The sequence below is a fragment of the Schistocerca serialis genome, chromosome 1, assembly GCF_023864345.2.
Source record: "Schistocerca serialis cubense isolate TAMUIC-IGC-003099 chromosome 1, iqSchSeri2.2, whole genome shotgun sequence".
Lineage (NCBI taxonomy): Eukaryota > Metazoa > Arthropoda > Insecta > Orthoptera > Acrididae > Schistocerca > Schistocerca serialis.
Window position 1 is genome coordinate 1164113259 of NC_064638.1, and position 24236 is coordinate 1164137494.

General features: G+C 39.9%; 1 protein-coding gene across 1 annotated transcript; it reads right to left on the reverse strand.

The window, feature by feature from the left end:
* Positions 1–411: 411 nt before the first annotated feature.
* On the reverse strand, positions 412–15883 carry LOC126456203 (piggyBac transposable element-derived protein 4-like). The gene is made up of 5 exons (XM_050091960.1): positions 15808–15883; positions 15687–15698; positions 2187–3101; positions 550–640; positions 412–460 (listed from the first exon to the last, which is right to left on the reverse strand). The coding sequence occupies exons 1-5, from the start codon at positions 15881–15883 to the stop codon at positions 412–414; spliced, it is 1143 nt and encodes a 380-aa protein (XP_049947917.1).
* Positions 15884–24236: the final 8353 nt, after the last annotated feature.

Sequence of the window (24236 nt, forward strand, 5' to 3'; positions counted from 1 at the left end):
TGGTGGCGTATGACCACCATCTTCGATGCTAGTATTAGCATTATATCTCAAAAGCAGTCTGGCTGCCTCTTAAAGTCCATAGCATCTGGCCACTAGCAAAGGTGTCCATCCATCATATGAAACTACATTAGGATCAGCACATGCCTTGAGGAGTATGTGCAGTGAAGCAGTTTGGTTGTTTTGTACTGTATAATGTAGAGGTGTGAACTCTCCATAATCACTTGCATCAAGGTCTGCCCCATATGCTATTATACCATGGATGAAAAGAGGGTCTCCTGACATTGCTGCCAAATGTAATGCTGTATTATTTAGCCACTCTCTTGCCCAGGTGTCTGCGCCTTGCTCAAAGAGCTTTTCGACTTCGTCTGCTGTGCCATTCTGACCGGCTATTTTCAACAACTTTTTATTTAACTACTCCTGGTTGGGCTTAGGTGTTACTGGTGCAGTAGCGATGGCATTTCTGGAAAAAAAAACAATCTCACACAAAATATTTTCACAAAATTTAAGATTCAAAAGCCTCAAAACAAGATAGTGCAAATATGTGCTTACCTGAGGGCAGCTGCATTCGCCCTGTACTTTTCAGAAACGGCTGCTCTTGTTTTGTCCGCCAATAATGGCGGCTTTGCAAGTACTGGGTCTCCTACAAAGTGGAATTTAATCTATTATTTTTTATGTGTAGTTCTTTTAGGTTATCAAATAACTTGAGGTTCTTACAATCACATTTGCATATTATTATGTACATTTGTATCTAGGGCCACTTCTAGACCTAGGTACAAGGCCACTGTAAAACTTGATGAGACAGTGCATAATTTTCAAAATAAATGTAAATCACAAGAGGAAACTTACAGTTGATAAGAAATTGTTGCAAAAACTCTGCTTAGGTCTGAAATACCTCGTTACGGAACCGGTTGCTTGGGACAACTTAGCTACTTGCTGCACCCTTTTAGGAAACACCATGATAGGGAACCCGGTGTACTGAAAAATGCGCGTAGAAAGGGTCGAGGACGGGTCCGCTAATCCCCGTGCTCGGCAGACAAGAGTTAACTCTTTGATGCACAGATTTTATGTTTAATTAATTTTTTAATAAAACATGCATTTTCTATGTCTGGTGGGGTTGCTAATAAAGGAAAACATGAATTAAAATTTTTTATTGTATTGATTTTGGTTTTAGATGGTGGTATATATAATATACCACCATGCCACTTAGGGCCGTACCTAAAGTTTTTGAGATATCTTGGTTTGTGCTTGTAACTCACCTTTAAATTCTACTCTAAGCAGTAATAATTAGTATAATTAATGTAAAATAATTTTATTTCTGGCAATTGGTCATTTACAATACAAAATCAAATTACAAACCTTACAAATAAAATATGTTTCTTATTCCTTTTTGTGAAAATCTTGAAAGCACCTTTTTGTTTTGCTAAGGCACAAAGGCACTTTGCATTCAGCGCACATCCAGAAAGTGCGCACTTGCTTCTTTTTTGTACTGCATTTCGCACAACGTCTGGCGGTAGTACGCTCTGGCTGGTGGGATGAATTGTCGAGACGCTGGCGTGAGGAAACATATGGCTTGTTTTTCTTTACGTGGACTTGACTCTCATGAAGTCTAGATGGCCTCAATGGTGTTTTCTGGGTTACTAAGCTTTGCAGGATACTCATCCTGAAGACTTTGGCAGTCATTTTTTCTCTATCGCCTAGTTCCTTCCAAATTATATAGCTGTTGACGATACTGACATCAAGCAGGTGAAAGAATATTCGGTGCCACCACTTTTTACTTCTCCGGCTTATTTCATATGATTTTTTCAGTTGGTCGAACTTGTCGACATTGTTCATGTGTGCATTGTAATCCATCACTGCTTGAGGACAAGGTAGCTCTATGCGTGAACCATCTCTTTCACGGCGAGTCACTGTAGTAACTTCAGGACTGTGAAAATTTGAAAGGAGATGAACAGCTCTCTTATCTTTCCACTTCAAGTAGAGGATGCCACAGTTGCTGACCCTCCAGTCAAATTCACCTCTGCTTAATTCTTTGTCTGTTTTTAATTTGGGTAAATGTTTCCTTGTTGGTTGAACTGTCCCACAGGCATATATGTTTCTCTGCTGTAAACCAGCCAACAAGTTATAGCTATTGAAATAGTTGTCGAAATAAAGATAATGGCCTTTATTTACGAGTTCAGAGGACAAACTCAGCACTACATGCTCCCCAAGGCCTGTTTGCACTGTGTCACCTACTTTTCCGGTGTAAATATCAAATTTCAAGTTGTAAGAGGTCTTGTCACACAGCATCCACACTTTGTAACCACGCTTTATGGGTTTATCTCTCATGTATTGTTTCATACTGTTGCGGCCTTTGAATTTGATCATTGACTCATCAATTGCTAGGTGTTTGCTGGGTTGGTAACACTTGGAAAAAGATTCAGATAGTATCTTGATCACTGGTCGCAGCTTGTACAGTTTGTCATAACCTGGGTGTCCTTTTTCTGGATGCAATGTGTTATCATTCAGATGAATGTTCCTCAGTAACCATCCAAACCGATTTACTGCCATCAGAGATGCAATATAACGATCATGAAGTTCTGGGGCACTAGACCAGTAGTCTCTGTATGCTGGCATACGCTTTATACCCATCAAAATGTTGATTCCCAGGAAAGTTCGTATTTCATTGTCAGTTGTTGGAGTGAAAGACTTGCCAGATTGCGTCGCATATAAATTTGTTTGGAAAACGATTAGCTCAACTAGCTCTTTTGGAAATATTTTTTCGAATATATCGATAGGTTCTGGATCATCAATGTCCCTAATAAAAGCACTTGGTCCTGATTCACTGTCGAACTGCATTCCTGAGGTAGCATTGAATTGTTGTCCCCAAGTTGGCGCTGTGTCAGCAGCGCGTTTTGGCGGAGTGGACTCACTTTCTTCCTCGCTCTCTGAAACTTCGCCTTCAGACGACACAATAGCCTCCGCAACAATGCTTGCTTCATAATCAGATTCGTCATCTGTGGTGTCAACAGTGGAATCCTCGTCTGATGGAATTTCACACAATAATCGTTCGATTTCTTCATCTCGTAAGCCTCTTCTTGACATTTTCATTTTCAAACAACAGCCTGAATCCAAGTAAAGAATACGTAAGCAAAACAAAATGGAGAAAGAGCTAAAATAAGTCACAACACAATTAAAAACTAAACTTTGTAGCGGAGGATTTCGAATTTTATACTAGGAAACGAAATGCAATAGAATACTGCTACATGCACGGTGGTACAAATAATATACCACCAAAATAAATTGTATATAAATAACGGAAGATTGTGCATATGAATGTATACATGGGTTCATACCGTAGCTGTGACGTCCAAGATATGGAAAAAACACAGGCGCAACAAGAAATTCGTTATAAACCACTATTCACACGCAAAAACCATGCACAACTCAGCACGCAGCTTTCACAGTTGTAATCTATGCAATTCTTGGCGGGAACTGATTCCTTATAGGCAGTGAGTGCCATCTGTCTGATAAGTAGAGAACTAGGTGAGCATATTAGAGTGGTGGTCGTGCAGTTAAACCACTGTGCAAAGAGCCAAGAAAATTTTCAAAAGGTGGTATACTATGTATACCACCGTGCTCCAAAGAGTTAAGGGACGCTACCTGGAGGTTTTTGAGCTGCAGTTTTCAGACACACAGAGAGACAGAGAGAGAGAGAGAGAGAGAGAGAGAGAGAGACAATCAAGTCTCTACCACACACCACTTCAAACTGCAGTAAATACAAGAGATTACGTTCTTCTGCTTCACTTGCGGTACCATTCAGCAATCATCATTTTCATTATAACAACTACACTTCTTGAATACTCAGTAATATCAAGTGACTCTATACTTGGCGATTAGTAATGTCACTTAATTTTAACTCTTAATTTAAAAAAAAAAAACTAGCGAGGAATTGGGGTGGTGACGCTGGAATGAGAAGTATAATTGTAAAGGGTTGACTCTGAAAAGGGTTTGCTTTTGTTTTGGTGTATTGTAAAACACATATTGTATTTTAAAAATAATCTGATTTCCATCACACTTTATCCAGGCTTTGGACTGGCTAAAGAGCAAAAGTAATTTAGGCGTGTTTAAAATCAGCTTATAAGCATCGTCAATATTTTTTTAATTTTTATTGTTTTTTATATAAGTTGCTATTTACATTTAAACACTATTGTATCTACTACATATTCTGATAAATTCAGTCAAGTTTCTGTAGATAGGATATGGCTTTCAAGCAGTCCTCGATCTCACCAACCTCTTCGTATTTTTTATTATTTTTCCCAACCTTTCATCACGTTTCATGTAGACTGTTTTTTCCATTTACCTTCAATACTCAGTTCTGCCCTCATAAGGCATAAGCTGAATTTTCTGCTTCTCTTTTCAAACACCTAATAACGTAACTAATTTTCGGATTTGGTTTAGCAAGCATGTCATTAATGTTGTGCCAACCTTCTACAGCGTTGGTTGTTCGGTGGCGCCGTTTGTAGCAACTCCAAAGGTTGATAGGGGTTTCTTCATTTCCCAACCATCTATCTACGAAGTAGTCAAAAAAAATTCAGAAAGTTTGAGGATATCCGGTGGATGTGAATGTATCTCCAGCCAACCATCACATAAATCTTCAGACCGTAGAAATGCCAGCGCAGCACACATGCGAACATGTTATCTCACTTCTTCATTTTCTTTGTATTCACAAGTAAGTCCTAACTCTTGAACTTTTCTCCAGAGACACTTTTTCAAATGGAAATAACATCCATGCAATTCAGCTTGCGACCGAACTGCCGAATCTTTGTCAGTAAATGGGGTATGTTTTCAACTGACTCGGTTGTTTTAACCCCCTCCACTGACGGAATGACCCGCTTCCTAATTCCGTATATATATCACCAATACGGACTTCTAGCTGTCACGCCTTTGCATTTACTGCTACGTATTTTAACAGTAAATAGCTCAGTCCTAATGGTAAGAGGTAGTAGTGAATTCAAGTTGTTAATATTTGAATACAGCACAGCTTCCACACGCTCAGTTCACTTTCACTCCGCTCCTACCCTCACCATTGCACAACATTAACTATGTGCTACTTGGACTTCGCTAAGCTATTAAATTCACTTGCGTGTACATTTTGACCCTTACTCGCCAGTATTTACCTAATGATTAAAGCATGCTCCTAATGGGACTATTTCCCAAAGAGCTGGTGTCTGTGTCCAAGGAGCAGGTAGATTAGGGTGGTTAGGACGGCCCGGGCGCAGATAAGCCTGACACAAAGGGAGAAGGTACTGGGCGCGAATCTCGCACATTTCTGGTTGGGTGCGAATCTCACTGGGTGTGATTTTCATAGATTCAGGTAACCCCACATAGCCCTTTGGTGTAGCCCATTTCCCAAACCGGAGAAATCCAGGATGCTGAGGGACTGGCACAGGGTGTGTCGCAAATGCTGCACCACTACCTGCTGCCACTTGTTGTGAATGAGCGCTCGGCTTGTGCCGACCTGGGCAGCTACCGAGGGACATTCACATTCCTCCAGTGCAGCCAGGTTACATTATTTCAGAATTTTTTTGGGCGAGGAAGAGTTATGCGCAAGACCTTCTTCATTAGAATTTTTGTTCTGATTAATTTTACATAGGGCATAATTCTCGCTCAACCTCATACTTAACGATGTACAGGGTTAGCCAGTGAAAAGGGAAGATTTAAATAAGTAACTACTCTAAGAAAATTTATTTTTTTAATTTAATGGTTATAAATATAAAGTACAAAGGTAGCCATTTACTGTATAATAAGTGAAAAAATTATTTTTTGAATGTAACATCTGCCAAATGCCCTCCATTGGAATCTATGCATTTCTGCAGCCATGCCTGGAAGTTTCCCATGACATTTTGCAGCATATTGACTGGTATTCCTTATTTTTCGTCCCAAATTCGTTGTTTAAGGGCTGGGATAGTTCATAGTGCTTAGTTACCTTCATGTAATCAAACTTCACAAGTGTCCACTATTTCCTGCAAGACCATATACGCACGTAAGAAACTTGTTGAAGATGAAAATTATTCTTGTTCATAAACACCTATTCTGTTTATGAGCCATTTAAGAATGTACTGTGTTCTCATGTGTAACTTGCCAGCAACAGTGTCTAATCACAAGTATCATTGGCATTCAAAAATATTAGTTTTTGTATATTTGGTGGCTTGCATGGATTCTTCTGTCATTTATTAAATGTCCACTTTCAGAGAACACCCTCTGACAAGGCACAGAAGTTGCAACAACATTGAATCTCTTGCACTACTTCTGCAATGGTTGGGTAAATGAACTGATTTTGTCTGCACCATGCCAGGAGATCATTTCTACTGATGACTGGGCTGTCAACATGTCTTTGGACCCCTACAATAGTATGACTGTACTGTCCCCTGTGACTGTGCGTATTCCACCAACTCATCAAATATGCCCCACACAGAGAAGACTCAGTTGCCAAATTATTTGGCTCAACAGGTTGTTGTGAAGGCTGAATACCTGTTGGCCTACATTTTTCAGGTTTCGGGGCAACAATATTAACTGTTTCTTTGTGTTGTCTGCTGCTGTCTGGTTCTGAAATGCCAGCAATTTGAATCGTGGATCCAGCAGAGTAGCAAGGGCAATGGATTTGTTCTGCTCAAGATTCTGAAACAGGTTAGTAAGTCCCTCTTTCAATGCATCAACAGCTTTCATTGAAACTTCACGTAACCACATTTTGGCAATTTCGTCTCACACTGCCTGAAGGCCATGTGTCAGAACTATAACCTGAAAATTGAGACAGATATACTGAAAACTACACAACACATAATAAAAGTAAACAATAAAATGGCACTGAACTTACGTTAGCCAAATAAAGTAGATTATTAACTTATCAAGCTGCCAGTTGGTTAGTTCTCTGCACTGAGCTGCCTTGAGACCTGCTTGTACGGTTTCAAAATTAGTTCAGAGCAGATTTCCCACATCTTTTAACGGTGATGGAAGTTCTGTTGGCCTGTTACAAAGGACAACTGTAATTTTTACTGCCTCTGGTAATTCAACAATGTGTTCCAACATAAACAGGGTAGAAGTCCATCTTATGGGCAAGTCATGTATCAATTTCTTAATGTTTACTTTGCATATGTTCTGTTGGGACTTTCTGAATGTTTTAAGTGCATCTTGCACATCTAAGTTAAGTGTATGGGCATAAAAACCAAAATGTTCCCACTTTAGAATAGTGGAAACTGCATTTTTCATATTTGGTGCATTCTCTGTGGCCACCATTAAAATTTCGCCACAAAGACTAAATTTATCTGTAATTTTAACCAAAGCTGTAGGCAAATTTGGGCTTCTATGGGCACCACTGAAATGACTGCAGTTCAGCAGTACGGACTGTAATTGGAAGTGTTCAGTTATGAAGTGTCCAGTCACAACCATATAACTTTCATTGCAAGCTGATGTCCAACAACCTGTTGTTAAACAGTTCGTCTTTATACCTTGCAGCTTTTGTTTTACTGTCTCAGAATATAACAAAGTTGCAACTAAAATGAGCAGAGACTGGTGCAGGGCTAATCATTTATCTATAAATAAAACAAAAACTGAAGTAGTTTACTTCATCTAAAGACATTTAAACAAGACACAAAATGTGTTAAATTACTGGAATTCCATTTACAATTAAAAACTCACACGGGATAAGCATACAAATTACGTGTGTAGAAAACTTGCTACACTCTCTTCCTACTGCACAACATGACACATTATTGGTAACCATTTATTAATTTCTGCATATTTTGCTTTCTTCCATTCACAATTGCAGTATGGAGTGCTATTATGGGGTAACTCAATTGGTTCAAGTACCATCTTCAAGTGGCAGAAGAAAGCAGATATATATTATGTCTAGCACCAAGAAAAAGGTGCGAAAAACACTTTAAAGAACTCAAGATAACGACTCTGCCTAGTATGTATAACTAAAATCTGTGTAAAAACAAAGATGATATAACTTACCAAACGAAAGCGTTGGTATGTTGATACACACACACACACAATTTAAGCTTTCGCAACCCACGGTTGCTTCATCAGGAAAGAGGGAAGGAGAAGGAAAGACGAAAGGATGTGGGTTTTAAGGGAGAGGGCAAGGAGTCATTCCAATCCCGGGAGTGGAAAGACTTACCTTAGGGGGGGAAAAGACAGGTATTCGCTCACGCGCCTGCACCCACGCCCGCGCCCGCATATGTAAAGGCAAAGAGTTTGGGCAGAGATGTCAGTCGAGGCGGAAGTACAGAGGCAAAGATGTTTTTGAATGACAGGTGAAGTATGAGCGGCGGCTGCTTGAAATTAGCGGAGGTTGAGGCCTGGTGGGTAACGGGAAGAGAGGATATACTGAAGGGTAAGTTCTTATCAGAACGCCCAGTGGAAACCGAATTTCCTTAGTAGCTGCCTCACGCTAGTGTTGCTACCTTGAAAGTCTGCTTCTTTCAACTTCTGTTTAATTCCTACCACTATAGGCACACATTTTTCAGCCTGGTAAAAGTTGTAAACAATTCTCCTATCAAGGGCCTCATCAAAACTGTCAACATCTATAATTCATTTGACACTTTTTATCTGGAGTTTCAAATTTCCTTTTCCTGCAATATTCCGATAGCTTGCCTTCACCTTTAATTTTCTGGATAGTGCTACGCGAAAAGCCTGTTGCTATTTCAGCTCTCAGCTGAGCTTGCTCCACTGGAATGTTCGTCCCCTGAGAGGACTCAGCCCTCATAAACATTAAAACGTAATGTACAGTCTCCCATGACTGACTATTCAGTTTTCTGCCTTTTAGTTTTTAAGTACTAATAGACATCATATTCAGTATGAAGTTACTGCGCACTAATAATACAAATACTGAAAAAGCACACAAAGGTGGAACTTGTACTATACTCACAATGGACACATGTGGCAAACTTAGGGCAGCCGAACGTATTTGGGCACAGCTGCACACTACTGTGCATGCACAGTGGCTATCCGGCTGTTTCAGAGTAACTGTCATGAAGCTCTGATACCTGGCGCAGACTGTACTGGGGGAGCATGGCCAACCACGTCTCGCCCACCACTTTCGATAATTCACTATGGGCCAGTGCAGCCCAGTGAGGATTATTGCAGCCCATTAAGGGCTAGCCTTTTAATGTCATCCATGGACAGCCCTTCCCATGTTAGCTTCACCCCATCCAAGGGGCCTACTGAGTGCCAGGGCCATGGGATGGAACGTTGCAGTCCCCATCCCACTCAGGTTCCTCTGAGTCACAAGTACACTTCGGAATAAATAGAAAGATTTCCGGGAATCAGAGGGTCTCCTGGCAGTTCTAACAGTTACGGAAGGCAACACACCTCCACCCGGAGTCGCCACCCAGACCGCTTTCCCAGCTCACCTCTTCTGTAGGCTCAGTTTTTGCTTCTGCCAACGAGCTTTTACTATTTGCACAAGATTTTCTGTCACTTCTTAAAAGCTTTCTTTCATCTGGAACTGATTCTCCCTTCTTCCTTTTTCTGCATGTATCACTGTGTAAATTCATCATTTTTCACAAAGTACTTTCATGAGTTTAACAGAAAACTAGCGGAGTGTGGCTGCACAGTACTGTTGCAGACATTACTCGCAAACAGTGGCAAAGCTTTTTGGCACTTCAGCCTCTCCTGTGAGTCGGCACATATAGCTAATGCCATCTGTTGGGCCTTATACATACGCACTATTAGAATGGATTGTAGCAGTTAGTCCACTTTCCAGGTTGTTGGCAGTGGCACTTAGAATGGTTTCTAACTAAAATTTTTTTTTTTTTGCTCGGCCCGTTATTGATTTCCACTCGTCAAATGCGGTTAATGTGTGACACGGAGAAGTATTGGAAATGGCCACCGCAAGATAGTCTGAAATGTGAGAGGCTCTGTCAGCAGCAGGTTTTAACTGACCAATGACTGAAGATGCAGCAGGAGTCGCTTTGTATAGCTCTGAATTCAAACTCGTGTCCTAAGCTAACCACAACTTCATGATGTGCAATGTATCCGAAAAAACAACGGTCAACAATCTGCTGCAGAACTAATATCACAATCACTTTGTTCACGGCTATTAAAGCTGACATCTGTGGGCATTCAACACAGAAAAAGTTAGATTTCAGTGCTAAAAGCAAATTGTATTTTTTTACTGGGTACCTGAAACTACCATCTCACAGGTTACATGAGCTACTGCATTACCGTCCAGTGAGTAGTCCTCGCGGGAACTTGATTGCAACACAGGAACGTTCCAGACTAAAAAAGTAGGAAAAATAAGAGCAGATAGTCAATTTAATTATGAAAAGACGTGGCACAGAATTAGAAAAAAAACATTTAAACTACTTAAGTGAGTAAAGTGATTATCAAATTGTTTTGAGTACATTCAGAAATAACTTCATACCGTTTGACGAGCTTTGAACCTATGACAGTCAGCATGGCAAGTTAATACACTAACCATTTGTTAAATTTTTTATTTCAAAAAACACAATAATTTACAATTTTATACGAAAGTTGACACTAACTCAATCACTATCAAACTATTCTTCAAACTGTTACATTAATGAACGAAATAATTAAAAAAAACAATAAAATAAGGGGCAATATCAATCAATATTTATATCCACAGTGTGAACTGATTTTGACTTTCTTTTGCAGAACATATTCACTATTGTACATTGATGTGTTGCTTGAAATACTTTTAGTTGTAAAAAAGGCAACAGAATTTTAGAAAAAATACCATGGAACTTGGGAAGCAAGGCTTTGTCTTTTCTTTGGGTGGTTTTTTTTAAGATTGCTGCTGTTATCCTGTGCCTATTTTTTCTAAGACTGTCTAAAAGCTGCAGCTCAATCTCTGAATCTGATAAGACTTCTTTTCACCATTGCAAAAGATCACTCCAAGGAACACACAATAAAAAAGGTATACCACATTGGCTTACTGCGCTCTCATTGGTCAGCGACTTGTTAAGTCACGCAGCAGCCAGACTCACTGTTTGTAGAGTAGAGGAGATTGCTAAATCGTTTTCACGTCTCTTCCCATATAACTTAGCTTCGCGCTCGCAGGGTTGAGCACACTTCTTGTTAACATTACGAGGGCCGTTCAGAAAGTAACCTCCGGTTGATTTAAAAAAATACACCAAGTTAAATAAAATTTTTTTAATATATACATCTTACAACTACATCTTTGCACAATTTTTCTACATAGTCTCCATAGCGATTGAGGCACTTACCGTATCTCTTCACAAGCTTTGAAATTCCTTCTGCATATCACCCGCTTGTGCCTGGAGCCAGCCTGTGACCGCATCTTTGAGCTCTTCGTCGTCATCAAACCGCTGTGACCCGAGCCATTTCTTCAAATGCATGAAGAGGTGATAATCACTTGGCGCCAGGTCTGGGCTGTAAGGTGGATGGTTGATAACGTCCCAATTGAAGGACTCAAGAAGGGCCGTTGTTCTGCGAGCAGAGTGAGGACGGGCGTTATCGTGCAAAAAAACGATACCGGAAGTCGGCATACCACGGCGTTTGTTCTGTATAGCCCGTCGTAACTTTTTTATTGTTTCACAGTACACGTCTTGATTAATGGTCGTACCACGTTCCATGAATTCAACCAACAACACCCCTTTGGCATCCCAAAACACCGTTGCCATCAGTTTTCTGGCAGAAAAATCTTGCGAGGCTTTTCTTGGTTTGGTAGGCGAATTTGAATGTGCCCACATCTTTGATTGTTCTTTTGTCTCAGGGTTCACGTACTTAATCCAGGTTTCGTCACCGGTCACGATTCTGTTTAACAATGGTTCTCCTTCGTCCTCATAACGTGACAGAAAGTCTAATGCAGAGGCCATTCTTTGAGTTTTGTGGTGGTCGGTAAGAATTTTGGGCACCCATCGTGCACAGAACTTACGGTAACCCAATCTTGCTGTCACTATCTCGTACAAGAGAGTCTTAGAAATCTGTGGAAAACCAGTAGACAACTCCGACATTGAGAAACGTCGATTTTCACGAACTTTTGCATCAACTGTCTGAACGAGTTCGTCAGTCACCAATGATGGTCTACCACTCCTCTCTTCATCATGAACGTTTCCTCGTCCACTTTTAAATAAACGTACCCATTCACGGACAACTCCTTCACTCATAACTCTTGGTCCGTACACGGCACAAAGCTCACGATGAATAGCTGCTGACTATAAGAATAATATATTCAGCAAGAATGGGTTTGATTGTTAATAACAAATTTCATAAGAGAGTATATGTACTGAGAAGCTAGAGGAGAGGAGACACCTCTTCAGAGGGAGAGCCGCCCCCTCCCTCCGGGGAGCCGCCCCAGCAAAAAGAACTAGCTTTGCATCTTCATGAATATAGAATGGCAAGTCATTAGTATATATCAAAAACAACAAAGGACATTCTCTGTTGAAAAGCCTTTCTGAAAACCAAACTGACATTTTGTTAGTACTTCATTTTTACAGATATGTGAAGCTACTCTTAAATACATTACTTTCTCAAAAGTTTTGGATAAAACTGTTAGAAGAGAGATTGGATGATAGTTGTTGACATCAGACCTATCCCCTTTTTTATGCAAAGGTTTAACAATAGCATATTTCAGTCTATCAGGAAAAATGCCCTGTTTCAGAGAGCTATTACACAAGTGGCTGAGAATCCTACTTATCTGTTGGGAACAAGCTTTCAGTATTTTGCTGGAAATGCCATCAATTCCATGTGAGTTTTTGCTTTTAAGTGAATTTATTAGTTTCCCCTGCCAATTAGTTCCAGAATTATGACTTGTGAAAGAAGGTGGCGTGACCCGGAAATTGCAACCTGCATCTGGCAATCTGTCTTCAGACCCAACATCAGGTCTTAAAAACTTTGGAACTATTCCACAGAGTCCAGTGAAATTTTTACAACCCAGTAACATCCATTTAGAGAACACACTCCATGAATCAAAACACCGACAACATATTCCTGAGGGAAAATAAAAAATTCCAAAATGTGATTAAAAATTTGTAATACGTCAAAGGGTACATATTGTAGGTGCCCTCTGTGCCAAATATAATTCACTCAAAAAGGATATAAATTTTTTTGTGGTAAGCTTAATATGGCCTAAACACACACAGAACTCATCATGCCCATATCAGTCACAAAAACTGAGTTACATGCACACGAATATACAAAAAATTGAAAAATTACCTGAAAAACATGCATTTTAAGTAGACCATAATTATATATATCTCAAAATTTCAGCATGTTATTGCAAGACATTTGTGTACAATGGAAGCTGACAGATGTATTTAGTGATGTGGCCATTGTTCTACAACACAATTTTGTAAAAACGTATCGTAAACTGTTCTGCCTATTCTTATCCAACACCTGTCTGCCAAACGTGGCCAATGAAATGATCTTGCTGGTCCTGCTGGTGCCATGAAGTTCACAAATACATCACCTTCTGCTTCACAGCACTCAGCAACACATCCTAAGTACCATTCGTCGTCATAAACAGCAATAACATAGCAACCTGGTTGTATGTTGCTGCTTTTGCTTCTGAATCCTGAGTCACACACTGTGAAGACACATGTTGTGCATGAACCTATAGTTATAAACAGACAGTCTGCTCACCTGCACATCATCAGTCCACTGGAGAGAACTGATGATGGCTCCTTGTGCCTGCAACAGTTTTAACGTGTTCTAGTATGCTTTTTAGCAACTCTTCGACTGATTTCCCCTCACCTTTTGAAACATAGAATGATTGTATGCCAGAGATATTTTTCTGTTCCCAGGTAAATAATTGAAGACGTGTTAGAATGTTGTGAACTTCATGGCACCAGCGAGATCATTTCATTGGCCACGTTTGGCAGACAGGTGTTGGGTTCCTTTTGAACATATTCTTATGAGAGTTCCAATTCCTACCACAGTGTTAGGAAGACAGTACAATTTGCTATATACATAGCTTTACAAAACCTTGGTTGCAAATGAATAAAACTATGAACAAGAATTTGTAATTATGAAACAAATTCGATGTCTACATCTTCTTCCTGTTTCATTTTATAAAGTGTGTCTGACGTCATTTTCTCGTACATTTCGTGAGTTGGCTCAAAAGTTACACATGTTCCATTGTTTCTTGATCGTTCTTTAATGCATTCAGAGGCAAGAAGTGCTCCATTCAGTGTACTGGTTTGGAGTCTGTTCCTAATTTTGGTTTTCAAGAGGTTTACCTGAAGTTGAACATGAAACTTCAATAACCTGACAAGTATGAAATCATATTATTAACTAGTTATTAGCTTCATTGCTTTACATACCTTAGAAAAAACTCTTTCGCAGTCTGCGTTTGAATGAGGTAAACTCAAAATTGAGAGAGCGAAAATGCTCAATTCCTTAAATTCTTCAGATTCATTATTTAATATATTCCACATTTTATCCGGTGATTGTTCCTTTTGTAGTGAGTCTGGGAGACAAGCCAAAACCAGAGGGAGACACCTCCACTGGTCATCCGTAGTTTGTGCTAAATAGAGATCTGAGGGAGGAATTATACGTGGCAACAGTTCCATTAAAGGCATGAGTGAAGGTGTTGTATATCGGAAACTTTGTGACAGGGCATTTGTAGGTTTGAGTGCTGCTCGTTTGGACAGCACTGTATCTTCCATATCATACTGTAATTTGATCTGGCACGAAGCTGTCTGTAATATTTGAGAATTAATAGCTCTCATTAGGTATGACACACAAATGTATAGAAAACAATAAAACACAAATTAGATATGATTTCAGGCAAACGAGGTGTACCCACCACAAGAAAGTTCCTGCATCGATGGTAAAAATCCTTGATAAGATGTGGGTGATTCTTTATCTCTGGTGTGCCAACGTTCTTCAGAATTTTCACACATAAATACAGTTGTGAATCTTCCAGATGATGAACTGCATTTTTTGGGTCAACATCACTGAGATTTTTCCCCATGACATATGTGCGTTTCATGAAATACAGAAGTATTTCTGTATAGAGAGCTTTAATCTTGTCATGAAGGTCAACAATTACTATTGCTCTAGACTAAATACTCGTTGAAAGTAGTAAATTTTGGTAGAATCCACTCTAAGAACATATAATACATTTTTGCAAAGGAGTCATGTAAACAGTTGAAAACTTGTTCAGCACTACAGCACCCCAGTTTTCCAGTGCTGTCCTAACAACCGCGATCATTGACAGCCAACGTGTGTGTGAAGAATGTAGTAATTTGTGTGGTTCGAAGTTTAAAAATACCTGGAATAAAACATAATGTCTAGCCTATTTCCACACAATCGGACGTAAAATAAAGTATATGAGATATAAAATGCTACAATACCTGAAATTCCTTGAACTCTGCCTGCCTCTTCGCACTGAGTTAGAAAAAAACCGTAAATATTCCTCGCGAGGTCCTCACAAGCTCTTGGAAGGTTCTTGCACGCCTCGCTTGCGCATATATGCATCGAATGACTAACACACTTCATTACAAAAATTCCCGGGCAGCTATCTCGGAATCTGCTTGCTACAGAACTACGAACTCCCATCATAGTATTGCAACCATCTGCTCCAAAGCCAATAATATTGGCAAATGGAATGTTATGCTGTTGAAACGTTTTTACTACACCATTGTAGAGAGCTTCTACAGCTTTCTCAACATTTAAGTCTCCATATTCATAAACTTTATATAGCTCCCAAAACTTACTTTCAATACAACCTGTAAAAGGAGAAGTGATAAAAAGTGGTAACTTAAAACAGGAAATTTTATTTTAGAATTAATTTGGTTATTATTTATTATTTCAAAACTAGCTCTTATTATTACTCACCTGAATCTTTGTCATAAAAGCGAATCGCCACGCAGGAATTTTTCACAGTTCCGATATCTGTGGACTCGTCCGTCATTATGCTAAATTTGGCGTGTTGTAGTTTTTTCGCCAACACTCTTTTGTGTGACATCCCAATAACATTAGAAATAATGGCACGTGCTTTGTGCCGTTTGTCATTGCCCTTGCAATATCAGAGTCTGGAAAAATATCTTTTAACAAACCGGATAAATGGTCAGCAGCTAAAAATGCCACATGTTCTGCTAAGAATGCTGATAATTTGATTTCAGCTTTAGCAACCTTCCTCTTAACTGATTGTGCGTTTGTGACAAATTGAGCAACTGAAGGCTGTCGCACGGTAGCAGACTGCACCATGTTTAGGTGCTTCTTACTTCTGGAATGGTTTTTAATATTCTGGATTTCGGAAACCATGCTGGTATTGCAATATCTGCATCGCGCCCTGTGCGGATCACTATCGCGCACCAGCCAGTTACGTAAACCTGGCATATGTAGCCACTCATCACGAAATTTTTGTTGTCGATGGACAGGCCGTTCTGTCTTAGAGATTTCACCTCTTTTTAGACGTTTTTTTCTCCAGCGTGCACGAAAGTTTCGTGCTTGTGTTTTCATATTCACTGTCACTTCCCATTTCTCCACTCAGTCACACAGTAACCCGAAACACTTACAAAAAGAAACTACACAGTAAATGAATTCAGCTAAACGTACTCGTAATGACTATACGCGAAATGCGTACGCATTGTTAAGAGTATCATTTGTTGAAGGCGAAACAATACCGTCTGACGAAATGTTTCGTTTGTACTTAACAATTCCACAGTATTGTAGGGTAATTAGTCACTGTTACTTGCTTTCGCATAATATTTGATTAAAGTTCCATTTAGTGCTTTGAGATTCGTTGGCCGCAATTCGAACTGAGTGAAATATGTCATGCAAAGCAAAGTGATTCGTTATTGTTAGCTTATTTATTTTCCAAGGCCTGGCTTTGAACTAAGTCTCATTCTCGACTTTAATCGTTTTGTCATGTCGGTAGTTTGGCGCTCTCTCCTGTCTGAAATTTGTTGACAGACTGCATGGATTCGTAACAGTTTCTAATCATTTTTAAAATATAACAGATGAATTGATTATTTTCCAAACAAATGTGTGTAATGTATATTTGGTAAAAAATTTGGACCCGCCTCCATAGCCACACGACTTGGTGTGGTGTCACGAGCCATGAGCCCGCTACTACTAAGGTTAGAGTTCCCCCGTGGGCATGATGTATGTTTCTGTGATGTCTGTAGACTAAGTTAGGATAGGATAGGATAGAGTAAGTCGTCTGTAATGACTCCAGTTATCGATCGGATTAAATAATGTTACTTAAAATCCGTCTTGATTGCAAATTTTTTATTCGTATGACCGGTTTCGGTTCATTCAGAACCATCTTCAGATCTGATAACTCAGTTACAGGAGTAATCCGTCCAAATCCAGCAACTTTCACATGCTGCATCACGTGTGACGGATTACTCCTGTAACTGAAATATCAGATCTGAAGACGGTTCTGAATGAAACGAAACCGGTCATATGAATATAAAATTTGCAATCAAGACGGATTTTAAGTAACATTATAAAATCACTGATTGCTGTTATCCCATAAGACATTGTCTGTTTCTGCAAAGATTGGATTAAACGCTAAAAAAAAGTTTTAGGCAAAATTCTCGTACATCTTACAAATGACGAAATTCTCGTATGCGTACGAGAATTCTCGTGCATGTCACAACCCTGACTGATGACCACATCTACAATGAACATACTTATTGTTGGCTACAAACAACCTGGGAGGACAATGCTACCAACTTAATGGGCGAGTGAAAAAATCGCATACATCTACACAGTAAAATTTCCCTGTAGAGACATCGTAACTAAACTTACGATATTTGTTCTGCTACAATTCTCCCAGGAAAAACATCGTAACATAACTTGCGATCATTAACATTGGTGAGAGCCCCTTAGCTGTCTTACGATATTCTAAGTTGCGGCGCTCGAGATACGATACTTATACAGGGGAAAAGTACGAAGGCAACAATTCTGCCGAGCATCGTAACTCAATTTAGCCATTTCAGACTTACCTTGTTAATACTTGGAGCCGTCGATATTATAAGTAGCTCCGGAATTTTTCTTATCATTGTAAAGTCCAAAAAGTGAATTTATTGGTATAATGAATCCCTTCTGAAACGGGAGTAGACAGTTTCTTTTCCCTACTAGCATATTAGAACACATTTCAAGAAATCTTTTTAGAGAGTTTTCCTGACTTCTGAAATTCAACCCGTAACCACTTCTAAGGGGAGCTTTCTCATCTTGTGGGTATCTAGAGTTCAGCACATCGTAAACATCGTTCACCACCACAGTGAAGCTTCCTTCACGATCTTCACGCAGAGTATATCTCACAGCTTGGGCAGTGCGACGTGAAAATAGCTGTGCAGCCCTTCGGACATTGACGATCACGTCCACCTAACGCTAATGTGAACCTCCGATATGTGATGATTGATCGAAAGATCGCCTTTCTGATGTCTAATAAGATCTTCTATAATAATTTTTGTAGTCACAGTACCATCAGGCAAAGTGATTCCGTCATCAAGAAAATGATTTCTTAATAATTTAAGCAAATTTGGAACAACAAAAATAACCTCGTATTTTGTGCTATGATCAACAGGGTTTGAAAAAAGTCTTGGATATAGACTCTCCAAGTTGCTTCCACACATTTATATTTTTTTGGTCCCATGTCACACGTAACAGCTAGTATATGGATTCCTGTGCTGTTTCAACTTATTTTATGACATTCTGCAACAAATCACTAGACATTGCAACATCAGTGTCATAATACACTGTCTGCTTCCACTTTGAAAACAAGCTGCGAACCATGACGACTTGGAGGACATTGTTGTCTGGTCCGAGTACTACATCGTTGGACGAATCGTAAGTCACACAATCGTCAATGTTCATCTCGTCGAAGCTGAGGACACCAATCGCCTCTGATGTGAACATTTCTGACATACCTTTAACTCCAAAACTGGTTTCAAAATACCTGGTTGGGACTTGAACTGTTTCGTCCATGTCTGGGGTGTTGACCTGCAAGGAAATGGATAATTTTTCCTTCTGAAATACGCATATGCTATAGGAGGCGAAGCTCTCAATGTAAGAGCATTTGCAATATCCTCTGAGCACCACTTTACTTGATTCCTCTTCTTTGACTGCAAATTTGTCCTTGTGTGAAACACTGAGAAAGCGTACTTCTCACATCCGAGCATACACATTTGTGCTTCTAAGTGAGAGACATATTACATTTTATAGATGCAACTTGCTTTATAATTTCTTTCGTGGACTTAAGGTTTGAATTTATTTTTAGAGCTTGTTGGAAGTGGGTGGGTGCTACAGTTTCGCCAAGACTAGAATAGTATTGTGCGTACCGTTGAAGTGCTGATATAACTTACGCGGGGTGGGAGAAAGCAGCACATATACCGCCGTTAGTTACAGTTTCGTCTTGTGCCATGAATTTCGCAACAAATCACAACTCAAAATACCAAGACAACGAGATCAACACCACCAAAAGATACTTTCCTTTTTCCCAACTTACCATCCCTCGACGTGTTCTGTGTCAGACACCTGGAAAACGCCGCTTATATCTGTCGCTAGAACTTTCAGATGACTCCTCGACGGTAATAACTAATTATTCGGAAACACTATCTTCCAATAAGGATTCGTAATTCCGTGCCTCCTGAATGACAGCTTTTGTATGTACTACATTACTCAAGTTTTCCACAGTTACTTTAGAAACAGCTTCGTGTAAAAGTCTTTCCATTTCTGAAAGCCTGAATGTCTTGTTTTCACGTGCTATGTACCCCTTGATTTGGGCCCATATTAGCTCTATAGCATTAAAGTGACAATGATAGGGAGGTAATCTAGTTACAGAATTTCCATGTTTGTTGGCAACTTCATCTACAACGTGTGTCGGGTGTCGTGGCTTATGTTGTGACACAAGTTCCAATAGTTCCACTTTTTTCGTTCCGTCATCGAATTTTATATTATTTCGCCGTAACCACTGTATAATTTAGTCTTTTCTAGGAGATAGCGTTGGGGTTTTGTCCTTTACAACAGTGTGATATGGCGCATTGTCAATAATGATGTACGACGGTTTCTCCAAATTCGGTAACACTGAATTTTCAAACCATCGTAGTAAGGTGGCGTAGTTCATTTCCTCGTGAAAATCTGAGGTTCTCTCTGACCAGAAAACATGTAAACAGCCAGGGACAAACTCACGGACGGTACCTGCATGAACAACAATAATTCTGCTTCCTTTCCCAACAGGTATTGCCATTCCTTCTTGTGATCCGTCAGACCAACCTGCCTGCAGTGTATGACCAGAATTCACCCATGTTTCATCTAGCCACATTAAATCACCGAATTCAATGTCCTTTACTTGCCGCAAAAATCGGCGTCGCCAAGCAGCAATATCTTGCCATTCCAAGAGAACTGTACGACCACTTAATTTTTTGTAGTTAAATCCCAGGTTTAATAAAACCAGCCGAAGAGATGACTTACTGCCAACAAAAAGACCAGCTTCTTCAAGCATTACATGCAGTTTTTGTAACGTTGGATGCTCTCTACGGTGATAATATGCATACAAATGTCTGCAAATCGCATCCTGTTCGAAAGAATCAACATTCGTCACACGTTTCTCGACGCGTCGTTTCTCGACGCGTCGTTTATTCCCCGGAGTTTCCGGACGTGGCGGCTTGGAGTTAAGATTTGATGGCCCGGAATGTGTATTCAGCTTTTCATTTTGCTCTTTGCTTATGTTTATAACGGTTGTTCTGCTTATTCTTAATGCTGTAGCAGTCCTCTCAACTACCTTATTAACGGAAAGAAGAGGCCCTCCCTTCTCCCTGTCCATCTCAAAATATTGTCTTACGTTGCAGACGTATTTGCGCGATTGTCCTCTCAATGCTATTCCTTGCCCAACTTTCTTCGAAGATGATTTCGGACTACGAACTCTAGGACGACCACGCTTTTATTTTCGAACATTTTGTACACTGAAGTCACTACAGTAATTTATCACACACTCGTAGTGGAAACAAAGAAGCAGGCACTGAGATAATGCAGTTCACACAACACGACGCGCACAAGACCAGGTGTTAGCAGGTACTCAAGGTCCTTAAAAAAAAAATACGGTTGAGCAGTAAGCGTTCTGTCCTGCCATTGGCTGAGCCTGTGATGTCACGAAGGAACCGCCGCTGCCTCGGGAACAGCGCTACAAGACGCAGCCCGCGTATTTAAGGGTATACGGAACGCACTATGCTTACAATGTTAAATTGAGCTAAACGTTAGGAACATTTTCTCATTTGTTATTTGGACGATACTCTTGATTTTTTTCACAGAACGCAGAGATATATTCTGCTTTTATGCTGAATTATTAATTTTGAAAAAATAATGTATAGTTTTTCAGATATTTTATTTTCTGTAAATGAACCATGGACCTTGCCGTTGGTGGGGAGGCTTGCGTGCCTCAGCGATACAGATCGCCGTACCGTAGGTGCAACCACAACGGAGAGGTATCTGTTGAGAGGCCAGACAAACATGTGGTTCCTGAAGAGGGGCAGCAGCCTTTTCAGTAGTTACAGGGCCAACAGTTTGGATGATTGACGGATCTGGCCTTGTAACATTAACCAAATCGGCCTTGCTGTGCTGGTACTGCAAATGGCTGAAAGCAAGGGGAAACTACAGCCGTAATTTCTCCCGAGGACATGCAGCTTTATTGTATGATTAAATGATGATGGCGTCCTCTTGGGTAAAATATTCCGGAGGTAAAATAGTCCCCCATTCGGATCTCCGGGCGGGGACTACTCAAGAGGACGTCGTTATCAGGAGCAAGAAAACTGGCATTCTACGGATCGGAGCGTGGAATGTCAGATCCCTTAATCGGGCAGGTAGGTTAGAAAATTTAAAAAGGGAAATGGATAGGTTAAAGTTAGATATAGTGGGAATTAGTGAAGTTCGGTGGCAGGAGGAACAAGACTTTTGGTCAGGTGATTACAGGGTTATAAATACAAAATCAAATAGGGGTAATGCAGGAGTAGGTTTAATAATGAATAAAAAAATAGGAGTGCGGGTTAGCTACTACAAACAGCATAGTGAACGCATTATTGTGGCCAAGATAGACACAAAGCCCATACCTACTACAGTAGTACAAGTTTATATGCCAACTAGCTCTGCAGATGATGAAGAAATTGATGAAATGTATGACGAGATAAAAGAAATTATTCAGGTAGTGAAGGGAGACGAAAATTTAATAGTCATGGGTGACTGGAATTCATCAGTAGGAAAAGGGAGAGAAGGAAACATAGTAGGTGAATATGGATTGGGGGGAAGAAATGAAAGAGGAAGCCGCCTTGTAGAATTTTGCACAGAGCATAACTTAATCATAGCTAACACTTCGTTCAAGAATCATGAAAGAAGGTTGTATACCTGGAAGAATCCTGGAGATACTAAAAGGTATCAGATAGATTACATAATGGTAAGACAGAGATTTAGGAACCAGGTTTTAAATTGTAAGACATTTCCAGGGGCAGATGTGGATTCTGACCACAATCTATTGGTTATGAACTGCAGATTGAAACTGAAGAAACTGCAAAAAGGCGGGAATTTAAGGAGATGGGACCTGGATAAACTGAAAGAACCAGAGGTTGTACAGTGTTTCAGGGAGAGCATAAGGGAACAATTGACAGGAATGGGGGACAGAAATACAGTAGAAGAAGAATGGGTAGCTCTGAGGGATGAAGTAGTGAAGGCAGCAGAGGATCAAGTAGGTAAAAAGACGAGGGCTAATAGAAATCCTTGGGTAACAGAAGAAATATTGAATTTAATTGATGAAAAGAGAAAATATAAAAATGCAGTAAATGAAGCAGGCAAAAAGGAATACAAACGTCTCAAAAATGAGATCGACAGGAAGTGCAAAATGGCTAAGCAGGGATGGCTAGAGGACAAATGTAAGGATGTAGAGGCCTGTCTCACTAGGGGTAAGATAGATACTGCCTACAGGAAAATTAGAGAGACCTTTGGAGATAAGAGAACCACTTGTATGAACATCAAGAGCTCAGATGGGAACCCAGTTCTAAGGAAAGAAGGGAAAGCAGAAAGGTGGAAGGAGTATATAGAGGGTCTATACAAGGGCGATGTACTTGAGGACAATATTATGGAAATGGAAGAGGATGTAGATGAAGACGAAATGGGAGATAAGATACTGCGTGAAGAGTTTGACAGAGCACTGAAAGACCTGAGTCGAAACAAGGCCCCGGGAGTAGACAACATTCCATTAGAACTACTGATGGCCTTGGGAGAGCCAGTCATGACAAAACTCTACCATCTGGTGAGCAAGATGTATGAGACAGGCGAAATACCCTCAGACTTCAAGAAGAATATAATAATTCCAATCCCAAAGAAAGCAGGTGTTGACAGATGTGAAAATTACTGAACTATCAGTTTAATAAGTCACAGTCGCAAAATACTAACTCGAATTCTTTACAGACAAATGGAAAAACTGGTAGAAGCGGACCTCGGGGAAGATCAGTCTGGATTCCGTAGAAATTTTGGAACACGTGAGGCAATACTAACCTTACGACTTATCTTAGAAGAAAGATTAAGAAAAGGCAAACCTACGTTTCTAGCATTTGTAGACTTAGAGAAAGCTTTTGACAATGTTGACTGGAATACTCTTTCAAATTCTGAAGGTGGCAGGGGTAAAATACAGGGAGCGGAAGGCTATTTACAATTTGTACAGAAACCAGATGGCAGTTATGAGTCGAGGGGCATGAAAGGGAAGCAGTGGTTGGGAAAGGAGTGAGACAGGGTTGTAGCCTCTCCCCGATGTTATTCAATCTGTATATTGAGCAAGCAGTAAAGGAAACAAAAGAAAAATTCGGAGTAGGTATTAAAATCAATGGAGAAGAAATAAAAACTTTGAGGTTTGCCGATGACATTGTAATTCTATCAGAGACAGCAATGGACTTGGAAGAGCAGTTGAACGGAATGGACAGTGTCTTGAATGGAGGATATAAGATGAACATCAACAAAAGCAAAACGAGGGTAATGGAATGTAGTCAAATTAAATCTGGTGATGCTGAGGGAATTAGATTAGGAAATGACACTTAAAGTAGTAAAGGAGTTTCGCTATTTAGGGAGTAAAATAACTGATGATGGTCGAAGTAGAGAGGATATAAAATGTAGACGGGCAATGCCAAGGAAATCATTTCTGAAGAAGAGAAATTTGTTAACATCGAGTATAGATTTAAGTGTCAGGAAGTCGTTTCTGAAAGTATTTGTATGGAGTGTAGCCATGTATGGAAGTGAAACATGGACGATAACTAGTTTGGACAAGAAGAGAC